Source organism: Chelon labrosus (assembly GCF_963514085.1).
Source record: "Chelon labrosus genome assembly, chromosome: 20".
Classification (NCBI taxonomy): domain Eukaryota; kingdom Metazoa; phylum Chordata; class Actinopteri; order Mugiliformes; family Mugilidae; genus Chelon; species Chelon labrosus.
In genome coordinates, this window is record NC_140353.1 from 24,699,751 (window position 1) to 24,719,618 (window position 19,868).

At 41.0% G+C, this 19,868-nt stretch overlaps 2 protein-coding genes across 2 annotated transcripts; both read right to left on the minus strand.

Moving 5' to 3' along the window:
- Positions 1-6,125: 6,125 nt before the first annotated feature.
- osr1 (odd-skipped related transcription factor 1) lies at positions 6,126-13,349 on the minus strand. Its single transcript, XM_084569399.1, has 3 exons — positions 12,964-13,349; positions 9,276-9,962; positions 6,126-8,320 (listed from the first exon to the last, which is right to left on the minus strand). Exons 2-3 carry the CDS (start codon positions 9,932-9,934, stop codon positions 8,188-8,190), a joined length of 792 nt encoding a protein of 263 aa, XP_084425525.1. The 5' UTR covers positions 9,935-9,962; positions 12,964-13,349; the 3' UTR covers positions 6,126-8,187.
- Positions 13,350-14,233: 884 nt separating this feature from the next.
- lrit3b (leucine-rich repeat, immunoglobulin-like and transmembrane domains 3b) lies at positions 14,234-18,260 on the minus strand (the record flags this gene model as incomplete). The annotated part of the gene is made up of 5 exons (XM_084569274.1): positions 14,234-15,766; positions 15,940-15,942; positions 16,208-16,267; positions 16,347-16,727; positions 17,738-18,260. The coding sequence occupies 5 exons, from the start codon at positions 18,258-18,260 to the stop codon at positions 15,348-15,350; spliced, it is 1,386 nt and encodes a 461-aa protein (XP_084425400.1). The 3' UTR covers positions 14,234-15,347.
- Between the last annotated feature and the right edge of the window lie 1,608 nt (positions 18,261-19,868).

Sequence of the window (19,868 nt, forward strand, 5' to 3'; positions counted from 1 at the left end):
AGAAACACAATAGAACAAGGAACTGAATCATTGAATTGTTTCCCAATGGAGATGCAATGCTGGGCCAGATTATCTACAACCTCTTTTACACAGCCCAGCTGATTAGCACATGTCACTCAAACAACCCACTCTCACACAACTCTAGTGCTGTAGTTTTTTGAAATATGTCACAGACAATTCATTAAGACATTAGGGAACCTTGTCTACTCAGTCCCACTCAGTTGTGCCAAAAGGGCATCATATAAGATCTTTACCATTTGACATGATGTTAATGGTCCCTGACTTGTTGAATTGTCTGAATACAAATGTCTTATTAGTGATGTCACCATGTTTTCTTATCTCAAATTTTACCTATTCAGTGATTACATATTTTGTTGGTGAGCCAGCTGGGAAGAGTTGTGGGACTGAAGAGTAAGTCTGTCGTGCCTTTAGCGTACCCTCTGCCTACAGTAGCGCTGATGAAAGTTCAGAGATCAGCCATGGTTCCAGCTCCATCAGATGAAGCAGGGTTGGGTACCACCACGCTCACTGATTCTCTCTTTGCATTCACTGGAGTTATGATCAGCCTCAGTATGCGGATCCTGCACAGTAAAGGCTCTGCATGTGTAGCAGGTCCAGTCCACTAAGTGAGCCACTGACATCATGCCCAGAATTGACATGATCCTCTCTGCTGCAGCAGCAGCCTCCCCTGTACGTTTTGGAGCATCCCCAGCTGGGTGTGCGCTTCGGTTTCCATCTAAAAATTAGTGAGATTAGCCAGTTGTCCAGATATGTCAAAATCTTTACCCTTTTCTCTTTCTGCGTGGCCTTTCCATATCTGAAGAAGCCAGAGAATACCCGAAGGATAGGCAGCAGTACTCAAAGGCTCCCTCTCATACTGCAAAAACGCAGATACTTCCTGAGATGCAGCAATATGAGGATGTGAAAATATACATCCATCAAATCTATGGGAGTCATCTGTTCATCTGACTGAATACATACCAACAACTGCTTGACAGTCAACATGATGAAAGTTTGAAGCCCACCCACCGTTCCTGCTCATTTAGGGTCCACAGGGTCCCAGCCAGAGGTGCCTGTGCATCGACTTGCACTACCCTTTGATGGCAAACGTCTCGGAGGCATGGAGGAAAGTGACAGCCGTGGTTTGGACCTTAAAGATCTCCTCCACTGTATGATTACTAGCCGAAGCCACCTCCTGAATAGTGGCAGCCTAGAAGCGGCCCACAGGATGGAAGTGAGAGTCAGGCACCTGGCAACAGGGTATTCCAGCTACAGCTTGGCAGAGTGAAATGTTTTCTGCAGGTTTTCTAGTTCTATGGGAGGGCTAGAAAACCTGCAGCATCTCCTTGGATTGAGGCTGACTGACCAGGTCAGTGGTGAAGTTTTCGTCATGGCAGTAAAGGAGGAAGAGGAGTCCAATCTGCTCCGTGGCAGTTTGGAAGAAACCCGTGAAGTTGTGGAGGGGTAGTAGTGGGCAGGAAGATCCTCTTGAAACAGCTTTGCTAGGTCCTTGTAGACACCCCTATCTGGGGCAAAGCAGACGGGACAGGACTGAGCCTCCACGTCTTGTCTACTATTCCATTGAAAATATTTTTGACAATAAATTATCTGGATTTCAGATTTGTCAGCAACCTAACTGGTCCAAAACTAGTTGCTCAAATTTGAAGTACCGGTCAACATTTGGACACACCTTCTCATTCAATGTTTTTACTCCATTTTTTATTAATTTGTATATCACAAACAAACACCACAGATCAACACAACCAAAACCAAAGAGATGATGGTGGATTTCCAGAGGTCCAGGTCCCACCTGCAGCCTGCAAACATCAACAGGGACTGTCTGGACAGCGCGGAACTGGATCACAAACTGGACTGGTCCGCTAACAAGGTCAGAGTCGGCTCTACTTAACATCTGCCGGAAGCTGCTGGAGATGTCCCATCACATAATCGTTGCCAGGGTCCTTTTTCTTTGCTGTGGTGTGCTAGACAAGCTGATAAGGATTGCTGGCTCTGTGGTAGGGCCAGAGCTTGAGTCCTTGACATCGGTGGCAGAGGCAAGGACCTTGAACAAACTCTGGTCCAATATGAACGATGTCCACCACCCTCTACACCGGGGTAGCCAACACGGGAACCACGTGAGTCGCAGGGTATGTTCTAAAAATAGCACTTGTTGCCACTGAGCTCCTCTAAAATGTATTTTATTGTGTTGCTGTTCTTGTCATATCAATAGCACTTGCATTAATGCAGAGTTGAACATGGCACTATTTAATATAAAATTCTATATTTTTAAATGTATTATGTGAGGGCGGCATAGTGGCGTGGTGGTTAGCACTGTCCAAAGACATGCTCATAACGTTAATTGGTGATCCTAAAGTGGTAAGTGTGAGTGTGAATGGTTGTCTGTCTCTCTGTGTTAGCCCTGCGATAGACTGGCGACCTGCCCAGGGTGCACCTCGCCTCTTGGCTGATGACAGCTGGTATGCCATCTTCTACCTGCTCCATTGGACTCTCTCACAATTGGACAAGGGGAATGCTGCTGTGAGGATCATGTTTTTTGACTTTTACAACGCATTCAACAATATCCAGCCCCTGCTGCTGAGAGACAAGCAAATAGATATGGGAGTGGACTAATAAGCGGACTATCTCACTGGGAGACCTCAGTATGTCAGGATGGGGAACTGTACGTCTGGAACTATCGTCAGCAGCACGGAAGCACCACAGGGGGCTATGCTCTCCCCTGTCCTATTCACCTTGTACACCTCAGACTTTAATTACAACAGTCATGTCATATGCAGAGGTTCTCAGATGACACTGTAATTGTGGGGTGTATCAGGGATGGACAAGAGTAGGAGTACAAGAATCTGGTGAACAGCTTTATCTCATGGTGCGGTACGAACCACCTTCTAATCAATACATCTAAAACCAAAGAGATGGTAGTGGATTTCTGGAGGTCCAGGCCCCACCTGCAGCCCGTAACTGTAACCGTACCTGGCCTGTTAAGTACCTGGGTCTACAGCCAGATCACAAACTGGACCACAACTGGATCTCTTTTATCTCAGGAGGCTAAGGTCGTTTAATATATGCCGGAAGCTGCTGGACATTTTCTACTGGACTATCATTGCCAATGCCCTCTTCAATGGGAGGAAAACAAAAGAAAATAGTTCTTGGGAAAAGGAAAACGACACAGAGGCTGATTACCATGTGTAAAATATCAATTCTTTATTCAAAAGTAATAATAATGGTCGCAAACTAAACACCACAGACCAGACCCCAACAACCACAAACAAACTAAAGGCGCCACCACTCTGGGGAGAAAAAAGACACAGGAAAATCCGACAGGCAAAACAAACCAAAAACGCCACCACACCTGGGGGGAAAACCGAGAATGATGAATACACCCTCTTTTTCACAGAAAAGAGTAGCCAGTATGTCACAGACAAGAAATACAGTCACCAACAAACAAAGCCACTACTGTGGTCCACCGGGCAGCACCTCTCCCCCACTCTTTAACCATGATCGACTGAATACCTGAGTGGAACCGACTGCTGGTCGGAGGAGGTGCGATCACGTGGAGGTGGAGAGTGGGGAGAGAGACACACAAACACACCGCAACAACTGCAGCGGCACTAGGGCCGTAACACTGATACAGAAGGGAGGCTCTGTAGTGGGGGCTGAGCTGGAGTCCCTGACATTGGTGGCAGATGCAAGAACCCTGAACAAAATCCAGACAATTATGAACAGTAATCTATCTACCTATCTATTTATCTATCTATATACTTTTAATACATTCTACCTCACTTTTATTGTCCAAAGACACGCCCTAGCGTGAGACTCATTGTGGACACACGTCTCATGAATCTTGTCTCCCAGATTTCTATAATGAAAGTTGGAAAAGGAAAAAAAAAGAAAAGAGACTGAGGAATGAGAACTAAGACAAACATCAACAAGTTATCAGAACTTCATTTCACTTACAAAGACCACTCGACAGGCAATTCAAAGTGCGGGCATGTCACAAGAAGATCTGGCTTGTCCTTTCGGTTTAATTCTGTTTAATTTAATTTGCATAGCATCAATGATATTCCAAGTTGTCTCAAATGCATTACAGAATCCAGACTCTGAAACTCCCTTTTAACCAAAAGAAAGCAGAACCGAGCTCATAACAGGGGGGCCCATCTGTTGGAGGCTGCCTGGATTTGTGAGGACAAGTAGATCTTCTTATGCCTAAGTTTGGTGGGGAAGCAGGGAACTGATTTTTTAGAGGCATATATTTAGTGCTAAATGAAATACTGCTTGAGCTTTAGGTGAGGATACAATGGGGTCAAATTTGATTTTAAATCATAGGAAACACTCGGAGGAATCCCTGACATGACTGAAATGGAGGGTTGGATGTGAGGGTGTGCTGACAGAAGTCAACATTTACAACATTACATCTAATTCAGATTCTGCATGAGCTTTGGTTAGCATATTGGTGTGGAAAGTGAAATAAAGGGTTTTATGTAGAGGCAATAAAGCTGCTGAGGTATACTGGGGATGGATGCTATAATGTTTCAGGAGTGAGTTTAACGGGGAAGACCATCACGTAAATGTCTGTCCAGTTTCATACACCAGCAATTAATATGTTCAGCTTATTTCTGTGGAAACATTCACGGTGGGATACACATAAATTGAAGGATAATCTTATCTTAAATGTTCACTAGAAGTGTTTGTTAGCTACAAGGGTATGGCTACTGATTTGTAGCAGCAGGGAACTGCCTTGAACGTACAACTGAAATGACGATGGAGGCATGATGACAGTCTGTGTGGGTTCTCTCCAGGTACTCCAGCTTCCTCCCACTGTCCAAAGACATGCTCATTAGGTTCATTGGTGATTCTAAATTGGCCGTAGGTGTGCATGTGAGTGTGAATGGTTGTCTGTCTCTTTGTGTTAGCCCTGCGATAGACTGGCGACCTGTCCAGGGTGTACTCCGCGTCTCGCCCGATTACAGCTGGGATAGCAAAGGAATTATTGCTGTTGAAATGAGCATTGTACTGAATTTTAAGTGTAGACGGAGACTTTGGGGGCTCTTTGCCATACTTGCCAAAGACCAAATGATTCCAGAATGGGACCACAACATTTAAAGGGATTCAATTAATAGTTTCTTCTAAAGACATTCACATTTATCTGGTGTTTAGGTGTATATTCTAGTGTACATACTGTTAAGTTACAATATTTGTTTATTTAAAATACCAACAAAAGACATCTTTGTTTGCATGTTTTCTTTGACACATTATGAAGTTGCAGTTTTAATCGCAGTAATAATTTGTGGTTTGGTAATATATGACAAAAATAGCCCATGTGTTACAAACTTCTTACCATGTGGAAATCTGAAATATAGGTGTACTGAAGTGATTCAATTTGTATTTATTTCATTTAAGGACTTAAATAGAGCAAATAATTTTAACTAAAATCAGCAAACTACAAAGAAACTGTTCTGCAGTATGACCGCTCTGGTACTTTCTGGGCTGATCTGATCTGATCTGGTCACACTGTGAACAGTATGTAACATACTGTATGCAGCAATGGATTCTGCTGTCTCTGCTGCTCTGCAAGCCTCTGCATTATGTAACTGCCTCATTGTACTGCCAATTAAATGCAAATAATAATCTACTGCAACCATATATTTATATATATTGACCATCTATGACTAACAGCAGCTATGGAGCTAAGACATGAGCTAGGTATCACAGTGGTCCTGCTTCCCTACACTGTAAAGTTTTACATTTATGTATTTAATAAGCAAGTCACGTACACCATCCCCTGGCATCTCAAGCTGCCTGCCTGCCTGTGTGCACGTGTGTGTGTGTGCGTGGGTGTGTGTGTGTGTTCCTGGCATCTCAGTGAGTTGTTGACAGAGATATGAGTTCCTGACTGAGCAACAGGCTGGCCATCCGCTAAGTTCTTCTCTTTCCTCTGGAAAATCAATGTTCTTCCTGTATGGCGTACTAAATATGGCAACAAATAGACACATGTACACTTGTCTGCTGAGTCGAACCAGTTGAGCTATACCTGTTCACTTACTTGCATTTTAGTCTGACTTCTTGGCTTAGGAACTGTTAGGCACAATCCCCTAATATACTGTATATATACACAGATCAGACATAACATTATGACCACTGACAGGATGCAATGTTCTGCTAGGAAACATTTTGACCTGGCATTCCTGTAGATGTTACTTAGACATGTACCAGACCAGGCACCCCCACTCCATAGCAATGGCATTCCTTGATGGCAGCAGCCATCCCCAATTGCACATTATGACCACCTGCCTAATACTGGACATGGGCTTCTGTGGGTGTCCTATGGTGTCTGACAACAGAATGTTGTTAGTGGGGGCCTTTGGGTCCTGTGGGTTGAGAAAAGGGGCCTCTGTGGATCAGGCTTGTTCCAGTGCATCCCATACTGGATCAGTTTGGGATCTAGTGAATTTGGAGGCCGGGTCAACACCTTGTGCTGTTCTTTATGTTTTTTTAGTTGTTCCTAAACCAAAGCATTGTCAGAAAAGACGGTCAATGTTGTTCTAATAATGTTCTAAGACAGTCTGTGTATATATATATATTTCTGAAATCTCTGAACTTGAAGACCACATGTCACTTGGATAGTACAGAAATGCAAGACTGCTCCTGCATTTTATTACATTCTGCCATGCTAAATCGTTAATGTGATTGACGAGTTGTGTTAGCAATAACAGCACAGATAGGTTTCCATGTAGAATGCTGAACAACACGGTAAAGTATCATTGCTGCTCATAAAAACATAAAAGCAACATATGAACAGTGACATGAACAGTACATCTACAAGTTCATGTCAGCAAAAAAGCAGATCAAATTAATATATGCTTCGAATAAAAATGCTGGTAATGTAGAGGACACCTATTACATAGCTGCTTGCTTATAGGAATGACAATGGCAGTCTATTTAATTGGCTTTCGTTTTGTTTAGTTTTTTGGGGGGGTTTTTTGTAATCCTTGACTACTACTAGATGTCTTTTGTTATGAAATGTTTAGTCACATTCAGCTGTGTGTAGTTATTGGTCTTCACAGAAAGAATTACATGACTGTAAACATGGCAAACATTAATCCAGCTAAACATCAATATAGTTGCATTTTCACTGTGACCTACTCGTGTTCTAAGCTAAAAATGCCAAATAGTCCCTTTATCAGTTGTCTTTGTGTTTGCTGTTGTAATGACAGTAACTTTCTATGTTCTTTAAACGCTTATACATAGCTAGGTCTTATTGTTTTGATTGGTGTCTGATTCTCTACTGTCCTGCAATGCTGCTGTCCTGTTTGGGGTTGCTGTAACTGGTTGTTTTAACCTCAGTGCCATTTACTGTGCTTCAATAAATATAAAATGTAAATAGAAATAAATAAAACCACGGTGATGTGAGAATTAATTTGACCTGCAATAAGGACCTTTTAATCTCATAATATTCTTTAATATTTGGACGAATTCTGTTGTTACTGTTAACCTAACACAATGTAATCCTGTCTACAGTTTGAAAGTGGAAGAAATAAGGATACCAGTAAGTAGCTGGTCTTTTCATCAGTATCATCACTATCTAGTCTCAAGGTTGATAGATGATTACCTACATTCTTGCCTCCAAGACCAACATTTCACTTCATACATGTAATCAAGGCATTTGCAGTAAAATAGTTTATTTAAAAAGTATTATTTAAAAATAAAGAATAATAATCCTGTGATATGTACAGTAAATAGTTAATAATCAGGGTAAAGTGCAAAAATACATTTTAATATAATGCATTTATAATAATATAACACACGTATGCTTTTAAAAATGAGGGAAATGTACAGTTTGTTGTTAGTATGGCTTTGATGATTCTTATTTTTTAATTTTTCAAAAATGATAATGTATCTTTATATACATAGCCTTGTAGTCTCGTAACCTTGTCACTCTTTGGGTTACAAGATTTTAGGCTACAGTAAGCTTTTATAGTGAGCATCCACTGGGGTTTTTAGAGTCCATTTAACATTGCATACATCCATGTGTATTGGATTGTATTATTCCTATATGGACTAAAATTAAGGTCTCTGCCTGCAACAACTGAAATGAAAAGGCTTTTGGCTTCATGTTGTTGCCTTTGGCCATATATATATATACAGTGTCCTGCTCCCTGTTGACAGAGTAAATCACTTGATCTCCGCTGATTTCAGTTCCTTGACCTGCATGTGCAGTGTTTTGTGGACAGCCAGAGTCCTAGATTGACAGAAGCCTTTTCCACACTCCTGACATTTGAAGGGCTTTTCTTTGGAATGAATGTACCTGTAAGAGAAACACAACCGTGCAGGAAGTTAGTGTTTAGAATAATAATGTTTAGGTCCAAGTGTGTCTGGCTTCATGGCTGTTCCAAAATGTCCAAAAATCGAGAACAAAGCAATATTAAAAACTGCACTTCTTTCTTTAGTACTAATGTTTAGCTTTAGGAACAAATGCAACAAGACAAAGTCCAAATGATTCTTGAAAATTTGATTCTTCTTTGCAGTATCTCTAGTATCTCTATCTCTAGCACTCAAGCCCCCCCCGCCCGATGACAGCTGGGATAGGCTCCAGCAGACCCCCGCAACCCTCAACAGGAATAACCAGGTATAGAAAATGAATGAATGAATGAATGAATGATTACTATTAGCATTTACAGTTACATGTTCCTCCATTAAGCCTTGTACAGTTACAGTACATTTGTACAGTTGTCGATCACACACATCTGATGGTATATTAATGTAAGATCAGGTGAAAACATTCTCAGTTGACACAGACAGAGACACAGGTGAGAGCAAATATTTTTTCTTGTATTTATGCTTTTACTGGTACCACCATTTAAACAATCCATGTAAAAATAAATGATAAAATGGTGACTGTGCAACTCTTTATTAACATTAAGAAATGGACCAATAGACATCAAGCCTTTATACAAAAATGCATGTTGTAGAGTATGTCATGATGAATAAAGAAACATTGGTATACCAACCACTGGCCAGCTTTACCAACTCAGGGTTCCTACATACAAAGATACAGTATGTTGTTGAGAGAATACCTCCTCAGTGGGGAACCACAACTGTTTGATTTAAGAATGCCTGGACAGCAGGTTGAGACACAGTTAATTATGCAATTTAAATACTCAGGACAGTAAAGCACATAAAAGCTAAAACAAAACAAAGCTGGACTGGTTTTAGTTTTCTCATACAAATAGCTTCTTCAGTTTGTAAAGCAGTGTTCTCACCTGTGGTCCCTGAGGTGGTCTTGCCTCCGGAAGGCCTTGTGACAGATATCACAAGTATATGGCCTTTCATCTGTATGCGTCCTCTCATGGATCAGAAGGTTGTAGGATTTGGTAAAATGTCGACCACAGAACCTGCAGACAAATTCTTTCTTGGTTTTGGAGGGCAGTCGACCTCGGCTAGACTTGTTCTCTGATGAGCAGAGTTTGGTTACATCTAGCAGACATCCCATAGTGGCTGAGGTCAGCTGTTGAGATGAAGCCTGTGCCACACTGGCAGCAGCAGCTGCCATGCTCAGTTCCTCCACTTTTCCATTATCCTTCTGGGTGGCTGCTACTGCTAGGTTGGCAAAATCAAAGCGGGGCTTGTTCCTGGAGGTCTGTGGCGGGCCTGCTGAGTCCTGTTTGGGCTGCAGGAGGGCGTGGGAAGGCATAGAGAATTGAGGAGGGACCTTGGAGATGATGCGGCGCGGCAGGGAGAGAGGTGGGTAGCCGAGGGTCCACTGATGAAGGTGTATGGTCTGCAGGGCAGTGAAGCTGTATAGACTTTGAAAATTATCTACTGGCAGCTGTAGACCTGTAGTGCTTTGGAAGAGGGAGCAATTGGCCAGATGAAAGGATGGGTGGAGAGGGACTGGTGCTTGCAGGGCCTTGCTGCTCATGGCTGCTGCACTAAATCCAGCAGACTGTCTAATTGAGACAAAAAATATTAGTGAATGAAAATATGCAACTTTCTGAATGAATTATATATATATATGTAGCTGAGACATGCAGGAAAATGCAGAGCCAGTATTTTTTATAGTTTGGTAGGGAAGGGTAACTGGACTGCTGACCAGAGACATAAAAGCTCCAGAGTCAGAGACAAATTAAAAAAAGAGTGCAAAATGGGACAGGGAGAGAAAGAGAGAGAGAGAGAGAGCAACAGAGGAACATTAATGCATGAGAGGGAAAAATGAGAAGAGTAGAGCAGTAGATGAGAGTAGCTCAATGCATTAGGTAGTCTGACAGTCCGATGAAGCTGTTCTACGGGAGCTTATTTTCAGCCTTTAAGGGATGTTCATGAGACCTTGCTACTGGATCAAGGCTATACAAAACTTTAAAAATTCCTCACATTTCCAGAGACTTCTCATCCAATGCAAGTATTTTTGTTGTTGTTGTTTTTAAGTCTGACCTTCTGCAATTGCAAACAGCGAATCATAGACTATTGCATGAATAAACCGCTGTAGACTGGAGAGAAAATTGGAAAAAAATCTGGCACATCAATCACAATTCAGTGGTCTTAAGCACTTAAAATATAGTTGCAGCAGGCCAAAAAATGTTATGGATAACGAACTGGTTCTCTTTGTAGTCCTCATTCAATTGACATGTACAGCAACTACGGAACATATGAAATAGCTTGGTTTAGATTAGAGAACAGAAATAGCAATGGCAGACAGCTTTAAAACAGATGCATGGCTCTTACCAGCAGTGCTATTTAATGACACTAATATGTAATCATAATGACAATAAACTTTTGTTAATAAACGTTTGTTTTTCTCTCTTTTTTTTAACTCACTGATTATCTGATTCAAAATAAGAGAAAACCTCTTCAACTTTGGTGAACCCAACAGTCAGTTTATTTTGAACAAAATGTTGTTCAAGCAAATATTGGCTTTAATTAATAACAATTTAATATTTTCTTTCTTAACGCTTACTAATAATATTGTGAATCACGAGAAGGTTCTCGGTTCGAACCTGCTGGTTAGCCAGTGTGTTTTTGTTTATTCCTGCCGCAGTTCCAAATATTTTAAAATATCTCTGTGTAAGGCCTGTGATGAATTGATGTGATGGACTGGTGATCTGTCCAGTGTGGCCTGCCTCTAGGCCAATGTGAACTGGATATTAACTTCATCTGGGAAAACATAGGGTCAGTTCAGCTTGTTGGGACCGATGAAAATAGTATTATTTTAAGTTTATGAATACAAGGAATTTGCCAGACATTGGGCAACTTCCTTCAGTTAGATTAACAAACATTTATCATTGTCAATAACTTGTATTTTGTCGGATCAGCTTTTTAAAGTTAATTATAAAATTACTTCTGTTATAATGTTGTCCTGTAGTGATTATTGTATAGTAATAGATAAAGAAAATAGTTCTCTCATTCTCTCAGCTTGATATAAGCAGTAGAATTTATTTATTTATTTATTTTAAATAAGTGTGATAACAAAATTCCTGAGTTCACTCGTCCAACAAACTCCAGTGAAGTGGTTTTAATGCAGAGCAATGGAGTTCAACCAGCCCCCTATGGTCTGTTACTTTCTGATCATGATGCAGAAGTAATTGACTTTTATGTGGGAGGTCATTAGAGGAGATAAGTGCCCTGCTGCTGAGCCTCTCCACACTTTTAACCATTTGATGTCTACATCCTAGAATGTCAAGCTTGTGAAATTCTGCACAGGGGATTGCTGCTAAAACCGAAATGTTGCTTTTCACCTTTGCTTCATTTAATCAGAATCAGAACTGGCGTAGAAGCCTGTACGAAGTATACCCAGGAAAACAGTGTGGAAAAAGACATGTGTTCTGATTTTTATTTATTTAAATATTTATTCGTGTGGTTATTTTGATAATGACTTCATATATTTAAATGTTACCACATTTATATCAACGAAATATCAAGTGAAAAGTCTGTAGTGAATAGTGAAGTCCTCATCGAATTTTAAGTTGCCCAAAAGTCTGGTCTGATAACATCTTCAATGGTACCATAGAACTTATAGAAAAATAGAAATGTTGCACCAACATATCCACCGTGATGTGGTCTCCATCAGCTAAGGTATTGCTTTAGTCCATCACACTGGCCCATTATACATGTCTATAGAATTAATTTAAACGGGCCAGCATAATTAACTAGTGGTGCTGGAAATGAAGCCGAGCATTTAATGCCAAGCTGGTCTATTCTTTTTTGTTCTTCTCGGTTGTCTGTGGAGATGTTTGTTTATATTGTTCTAGAGGTCTTTGTCAGCCAAATAAAACCGGTTATGCATCAAAATTAAAACCAGGCTGCAGCTCTATTGGTCTGAATTCTGGAGACATTTCGTAGGCCGATATATAAATACTAGGGTATGAGTTGATAATAACGGAAAATGCACTTTGATAGACTGGCTACAGCAGTGGTCTTTCTGAATCATCAATTTAAATAGACTAGAATAAAGCCAACGCAACCTTTACCAGTTACAAGGTTTGTCGCTAACACACCTGGAAATAATACCGATGCAATGTAACTTTTAAATTGGCCAATGGATTGACACCTGTTGTGCTATTATTTATAATTTTATTTATTTTTCCCCAGTGCTTAGATAATTCATTCATTCATTCATCTTCTGTACCCGCTTATTCTTGTTAAGGGTCGCGGGGGTCTGCTGGAGCCTATCCCAGCTGTCATCGGGCGAGAGGCAGGGGTACACCCTGGACAGGTCACCAGTCTATCACAGGTCCTTAGATAATAATTTGGAAAATTACACTTCGTGGCTCTGGCTGATTAAAATAGTTTGGATCTTTGTCGGCCTACACAAACTTCAAACAACGTAGGAGGGGCGCACATAATTGATATAAAAGTCTGTTTACTACTTCAGTTTTGGGATGTTGGCAAAATTTTATTCGATTTTCAAAAATAAATAAATAAATAAATAAATAAAAAATAATAATAATTACTTACCAATCAAATATGTTTTAAATTGCTGTGACGTCGGACGCTCAGCCCACTGAGCAGACTTGTTTACCGTGATAGATAAGTTAGAGAGAAGGCCGGAGTGGCAACATGTCCGCTGTTGCAGCTTTCTCAGTCACACGGATAGTCACGGATAGGACTGAGCTAAGAAGGCACGCCGTTGTGGCTGTTAATGCTGGGACGACTCTCCACTACACTGCTAAGCGGCCTCTGCTGCCTCTGGCTCTTTATTGCAGCGGCAAATCCGACACCTACTGGCACGTCACAAAGCCAGCCCACAGTACTCCCGCTACTGCAACATGAAGCTGTGCTGTCGGGCAGGGAAGAAGTAGTATACTAGTTCTTACAGCATCTCTCCTCCCACTTTATTTGTCCTGCAGCATTGTTCAAGGATTTAGTAAATAGTGTTTGATGCAAAAGAGCTGTTATTAGGCCACATTTGGAATATTAGCCTATGGGCTGCCTGTTAAACCAAAGAAGAAATTTGAAAAGGTTATCACAATTTATTCATAGAATATTAATCAGATTATCTTTGCTTCAGTAGGGAAATATTACAATTGTATCCCCTCCTTTTTTAATGTTGTCTCAAGTAATATGTCAATGAAAAGAAAAGTTACATAGTTACATAGTTATAATGATGAACTCTGAGCAGTCACAGAGTGTGAGACCATCCACATGAACAATAAACAATAACGCTGCACTATTGTATATATTCACTGTACAAAACCCTGGTTTGGTGTATATATCTGCTCTTATCCCATATTTTATGTGCACAGATTTATTTTATTTTTTTTTTCTTTCACTTATTTAAGTTCCATGTGTTTATGTAAAAGAGAGTTACCGGAGTCAAATTCCCTGTATGTGCACATACTTGGCCATTAAAGCTGATTCTGATTCTGATAACAATTAGTTATCTCTATGGAACTTAACTAACTTTATGAGATGCCCGAATACATATATTTAGACTTTAAATATGCTATTAAATAAATCTATTTCTGATTTTGTTTTAGGAATTAAACAGATTTTACATGTGATAAAATATATTTCAGATTAAATTTTTTTGCATGAGGGCTGCACTAATCAACATTTGGTGTGATCAATCATTGCCTTCAAAACAGCACTAATTCTTAAAAGAGTTTTTTAAGACATCAGGCACCTATTGTATATCTTTCTTGCCATATTTCTGTGGATTTAGGCTGTCTAAAGTGTTGTCTGTGTTTTTATGCCCATAGCTTTCTGATACTCACGTCATCTGATGCCTACTCCTTGTTATGCCTGTTGTTGAAAATCTATGTTCTATGTGAGTCCTAAACTGAAGGTAGGGAGTGAAATGATGTCTGAAAATGCACCGTTGGAGTATCTTACCAGGCTTAGTTGTTTTACACCAGTTCTGCTTTATTGACAGTGCCGAAGCTGCATGGATATCATATTATTTGCCAGTACCATGAACTAAGATTCATTTCCCAGTTTTTAGATCGAGTTTCTGCACTGAACTGCACAAAACACAATAACAACCAATGAGGTTTGGAACTCTGATAAACTGAAAATGTTCGTTAGGGTTTCCAAAGGTGGGGTTAAAAGAAAAACCCAGTAGTAGGTGTTTAAATGCGGCTTTAGAGAGGGAAAGCCTCTCTTCTGTGAGAGGGCCCTCATCTGTAAGGGATTCAGCAGGAATGTCATCCATAGAGTCAAAAATGTGCCCCCGCCATATTGATCATCCTCAATTAGGCTGTTTGCTAACAAAATGAAGTTAAAGAAAAGCCATCTTAGTGGTCGCTAAACCAGAAAACGCACCGTTTACATTTTCAATGACAGTATTTTCAATTAATTTCAATTCAGTTTTTGACAATAAAGATGTTCTGTTCTATTCTATGTCCTCCGATACAGGTTTACTTGATCCAGGCCAGGCCCAGGGGTGTGGCATAATGAAAGAGCCCTAAAAGTGTTAAGTGACATTTGTAAATGTGACTGATTAAAATGCTAAATACTGTTTTATAGACTGATTTGGTATTTCACATAATATGTCCTAAACATATGGTGGTGTAGTACAGTAATTTCAGACCTCTGCTGTAAACCCAAACTTGTAAAACAAAACAGTCTTTCAGACACTACATCAAGTTTGTGTCAAACATTTTATTGTTATTAAGTTACATGAACAAACTAGGCATGATTTTGTAGTGCAGAATGCTCCCAAAAAAACAAGAGCACTACAACTCAACATCTTACAAATAATGTACATCCCCAATGTTGGATTCAGCAAAGTAACTGACCACCTTCAGTAAACTCAAAAGTGTTTCATGTGGAGTTGTGAGAGGCCTCAGGTATAGATGACTTAACCAATGTTGGTTTCTGTTTCTTTCAAGTTTGTAAGTTCATTTTATGCCTTTTACAGTATTGTACTTATCTTCCTGAAAAACTTTGAATGGAAGGTCACGCGTATTCCGGGCATTGTTATTGGATGGTAGTGTGATATTGGCAAGTATCTGATTCTCCTTTGATAATGAAGTGTTGTTTGAGGATGGGGTCTGGTATGACTCCCTATATTTTGATAACAATTTAGTCTTTTGGGACTTCTTTGGAAGCCGGGATAGTCTTGTAGCTCCCACGATCTTCAGTTTAACTGGGGCTTCAGCTATACCTGCCATGTTTCGTGCCTGGCAGCGATATTCACCAGCATCCTTGTATGATAACCCGTTCAGGCTGATTATTGACCAGCGAACACCAACACGAGGAGATTCCTGCATAACTGCAACATATAAAAGTGTACAATCGTCTCCCTCTGTACCGTATTCCAATCACACCAATTTAATAAACAATATAATATATAGATTATATAAATATGTAATATAATAAACAAGACAAAAAAAAATTGGGGAACAAGGGGCAGCAACAACAAGCAAGCAAGGATGGTAACCATTCAAGATGCAGAACAGTCACAGGTTACACAATGATTGACTACCTTACCAACTGAATAGAAACAGAATCAAAAATGTGTTCACCTATCAAGCCAGTGCTATGACAAAGTAAAATGTTTTGCGTTATTGTGTTTAACTCTTTACTGAATCACATGTGACATATATGAAAGTGGGAATCACTGGATTTGATTTAAGACATAACATGATTAGAATTTTAGTCACCTTACTGCGTGACTATGCAAACAGCAAGGAAAGAGAATGTGAACCCTTTGTGCTATAGAATCTAGCACAAGAAATAATAATAAAAAAACACTTACAACTCTCCAAAATCCTGGGTGGGTGCTCAAAGTTCTCAAGAATGTCTTGTTGACAGCAATCTGTACAGAAAACAGAACATGAACTGATAGATGTTGGCAATATCATTTCATCATGTGAGAGTAACCCTGGATTGCTTACTAGGGTAGGTTGAGGTTTTGATCCAGGTCAGCGTGGGTGTTGGGTAGCCAGTTGCGTCACAGCGAAGAATTACATTGCTGCCAAGTGGAGACATGACCCTGGTGGCTGCAGGCTGGACAGAGGGCCTCATACAGTGGGACAGCTCCGTCTGGGGCAGAAGAATCCCTGACTGACCCAGAGACCTGCTGCACATCAGCAGCTGGTCCACAAGAACTACAGGACTCCCCATTGACATGGACAAGGATTTCAGCATGAAGATCTGGCAGTCACACAACCAGGGGTTGTCATGGAGACCTGGGTATCCAGGATAATTTGATTTGTTTAGATCAGGGATGGGCAACCAAAATGATGGAGGGGGCCACGATTTTTCATTGACACTACCTGAAGGCCACATAGGACTGCCCACTTAACCAGATATAATAAAACTGCCATTTTAAATGTTGGTGTGTGTGTATGTGTGTGCGTGTGTGTGTGTGTGTGTATATGTATATATATTTATACACACACACACACATATGTTTATTTATTACTGAAGCAAACAAAAAATAACCACTTACTGTGAATTTTTTTTTTTTTTATTAATTTGTGCATTTTTACACTAACATTTTCCCTGTATACCCACTCTACCTCACCACTATCAGCAGTGGGCACTGGTAAAAAGTCGCTATTTGTGTACTTTTGATTTGAGGTCCACTACGATAGCAGCCCTTGCAGCTTCAGTATACTTCTCGTATTTAGCTTTGTGCAACGTGTTGTAGCAGCAACTTAAATTGAAATCTTTCATGGCAGATAACGTCTCTAAGCAGACTAAGCGCATAGGTTTGCCTTTACATTCTGTGAACAGATAATCTTCTTTCACCTGAAAGACACGATTTTCTCGATCAAGTTTTCTCTTTCCTCAGCTCTCAGAGACTCAACGTCTCTTCTTCACTGGTAGAGAAGACCCGGTGGAAGCGTGCGCGAGGCGGCGTCTGCATTAGAGGTCAACTGTGTCATTACAACTGATTCAGTGCCGCAGAGGGCACATTTTTATAATTATCAAAAATGAATCTAAGGGCCACTTCGAGTGAGGTCGCGGGCCGTATTTTTAACAAGCTGCAGCTTTACACTTTTCTCTGTACTGCAGATTGCTGTGCTCAGAAAGGTGTCGAGTTGTCGATGAAAGTGACATGTTTATCAACACATCTACGGTGGTAGGGAAAACAATCACTTAATGTTGCTATCACACACTGACTGGCATATTTCAGCTAATGTTCCCAAAACCTGAACCACTTGCATGTGGTATAAAGGTAAATACATTACAGTGAAACAGAAAATGTCTTGTCTTTTCTAAATTCAAATGTAGATGTTTTTACAGCAATATAAGATGAAATGCACTATGGCTCAATTACATACTGTACCCAAAACCCTTCTTTGTATTGGTCCTCCTTGTTGGTCAGGAAGAGGAAACCAAAGGTCCAACAGCTCAGCAGGTAATATAGTCAGCCTGAGGAGAGGAGAGGAGAGGAGAGGAAAATTGAGCACATCTGTTGAATCTTGTCTACAGATCAGAAGTTGTAAGCACCTGTTGCTGGACAGGTCAAGGTAAGTGATGTTGGTGAGAAAGAGAGCAGCATGGGCAGGAAGGCTTGACAGAAGGTTGTTGTGTAGACCCAAAGTCTTAAGGAGGGGCATGTCCCTGAGTCCTTCCCAAGGGAAGGATATCATGAGGTTCCCATCAAGATGTAACTCTCGCAGGGCCTTTAGGTTCACAAAGCTGCTGGGGTGGATGGATATTATTGAGTTGTAGGTCAGCCATAGGAACTGCAGATCTGACAAGTTGTAAAAGGCTGCCCGGGGAACCCTGGAGATCAATGTCTTCTCGAGGCGAAGTTTGACTGTATCAGCTGGGACGTTATTGGGAACTGCTGACATTCCAGGGTCACTGCACTTCACCAGCCTGTCATGGTAAACACATATTTATAAAGACCAAAGCAAAGATAGACAAATACACATATATGCATGTTTTGGGAGTACAGCTGATCACTTAATTGATAGTGCTTTTATTCCGAAAAGTTGATAGAGAAGTTACAAATGCAAGATGTGTCTGGAATGTAGAATGTGTCATTGAGGCAGTCTGTTATTAGTGGCTATCCTGTTCCAGAGTGTCTCCCGCCATCAACTGACCGTGTTCAGACTCTTGTCCAGCCACCTGCCAGCAACAGTGCATCCTAGTCAGCTGAGATTTACCCTGCTACAAAGGTGACATTTGTCCTTCTATAGAGACTACATAAGCCATCTGACATGAATATTACTCCTGAGTCCACCCTGTTCTATACTTTGTTTGGCTATGTTGGCCAATCAAATTTGCATTGATTGGAATATGAACTGCTCCCTCCTTGCAGTTCCTTCAGCCTGGGTTTCTTACTACCAGTGATCCCTCGGATTCTTCTGAGAAATCTGGCACTCACTTTGTTACCCGCAAGACTGTCAACGAAGGCAATGTAATGGTGGCTCCTGCATTTGGATACAAATTTTACGATGACAAAGTCACCACCAGCAGATCTGAGACATCTGGTTCACTTCTTTCATTGCTGGACCTGTCATGCTCAGAAGTGTCATCAAATTGTCTATGCCAACCTACTGAGTCATGTTATTTCTTGCACATTCTACCGGCTAAACCTTTCTCTTTCCAGTTGCTGGGGGTAGGAATATTGTTTCTTTCTGCTAATTCCAGTGCCAATTCACGGCATTTCTTTGATGTAAGGCCATGGAACTGCTCCACAAGCTTCCTGATATGGTCTGTTAGCTCCTTCTCCAACTCCAATGGTATACCTAATTTTTTCTAGATGGATCTGACAGATGACCTCTCTAATCAAATGTCCATATGTTGGAGGTTGAGAATCTTTCCATTTAGAGAGAATAAGCCTGGCCAGCAAAGAACAGAATGCAATCATGTTTATATTGCACTTACGTGGTGACCCCACTGTTGTCACCCCAAATAGTGAAATTAAAGGGGGTGGGTGTACAGTTTTCCCACATATTTTAGAGAGGGCCTCAACAATAGATCCCCTAAAATCTATACAATTTTGGACATGTCCAAAACATATGCAACAGTGTGAAAGTTCCTTAATTCTAAAAGACTGGTGCGCAGATTGGGCTTTCATTTGGAACATCTGCGGGTGGTGCAGCAGCTGCTAAAAGCTTGGAACACCGGCAACAAAGACCTCTATAGCACAGCCGAAGCCGACTTGATGAGGGGCATCAGAGAGGCCAAGGCAGACAACAGGAGGGGGATAGAGGACCACCTGAGCAGTAACAACAGCAGGCAGGTGTGGCTGGGAGTTCAACATCTGACCAACCACAGGACCAACCTTGGAGTGGCTGAAGGTGACCCTGCGCTGGCTGAGGAGGTGAACATCTTCTTTGCCCGCTTTGAGGTCACAGCACCACATACAGCGCCAGTACAACACACGGTCCACAGCAGCGTAAACCTCATAATTGAAGAGCATGAGGTGAGGCGCATACTGCGGCCCGCCAACC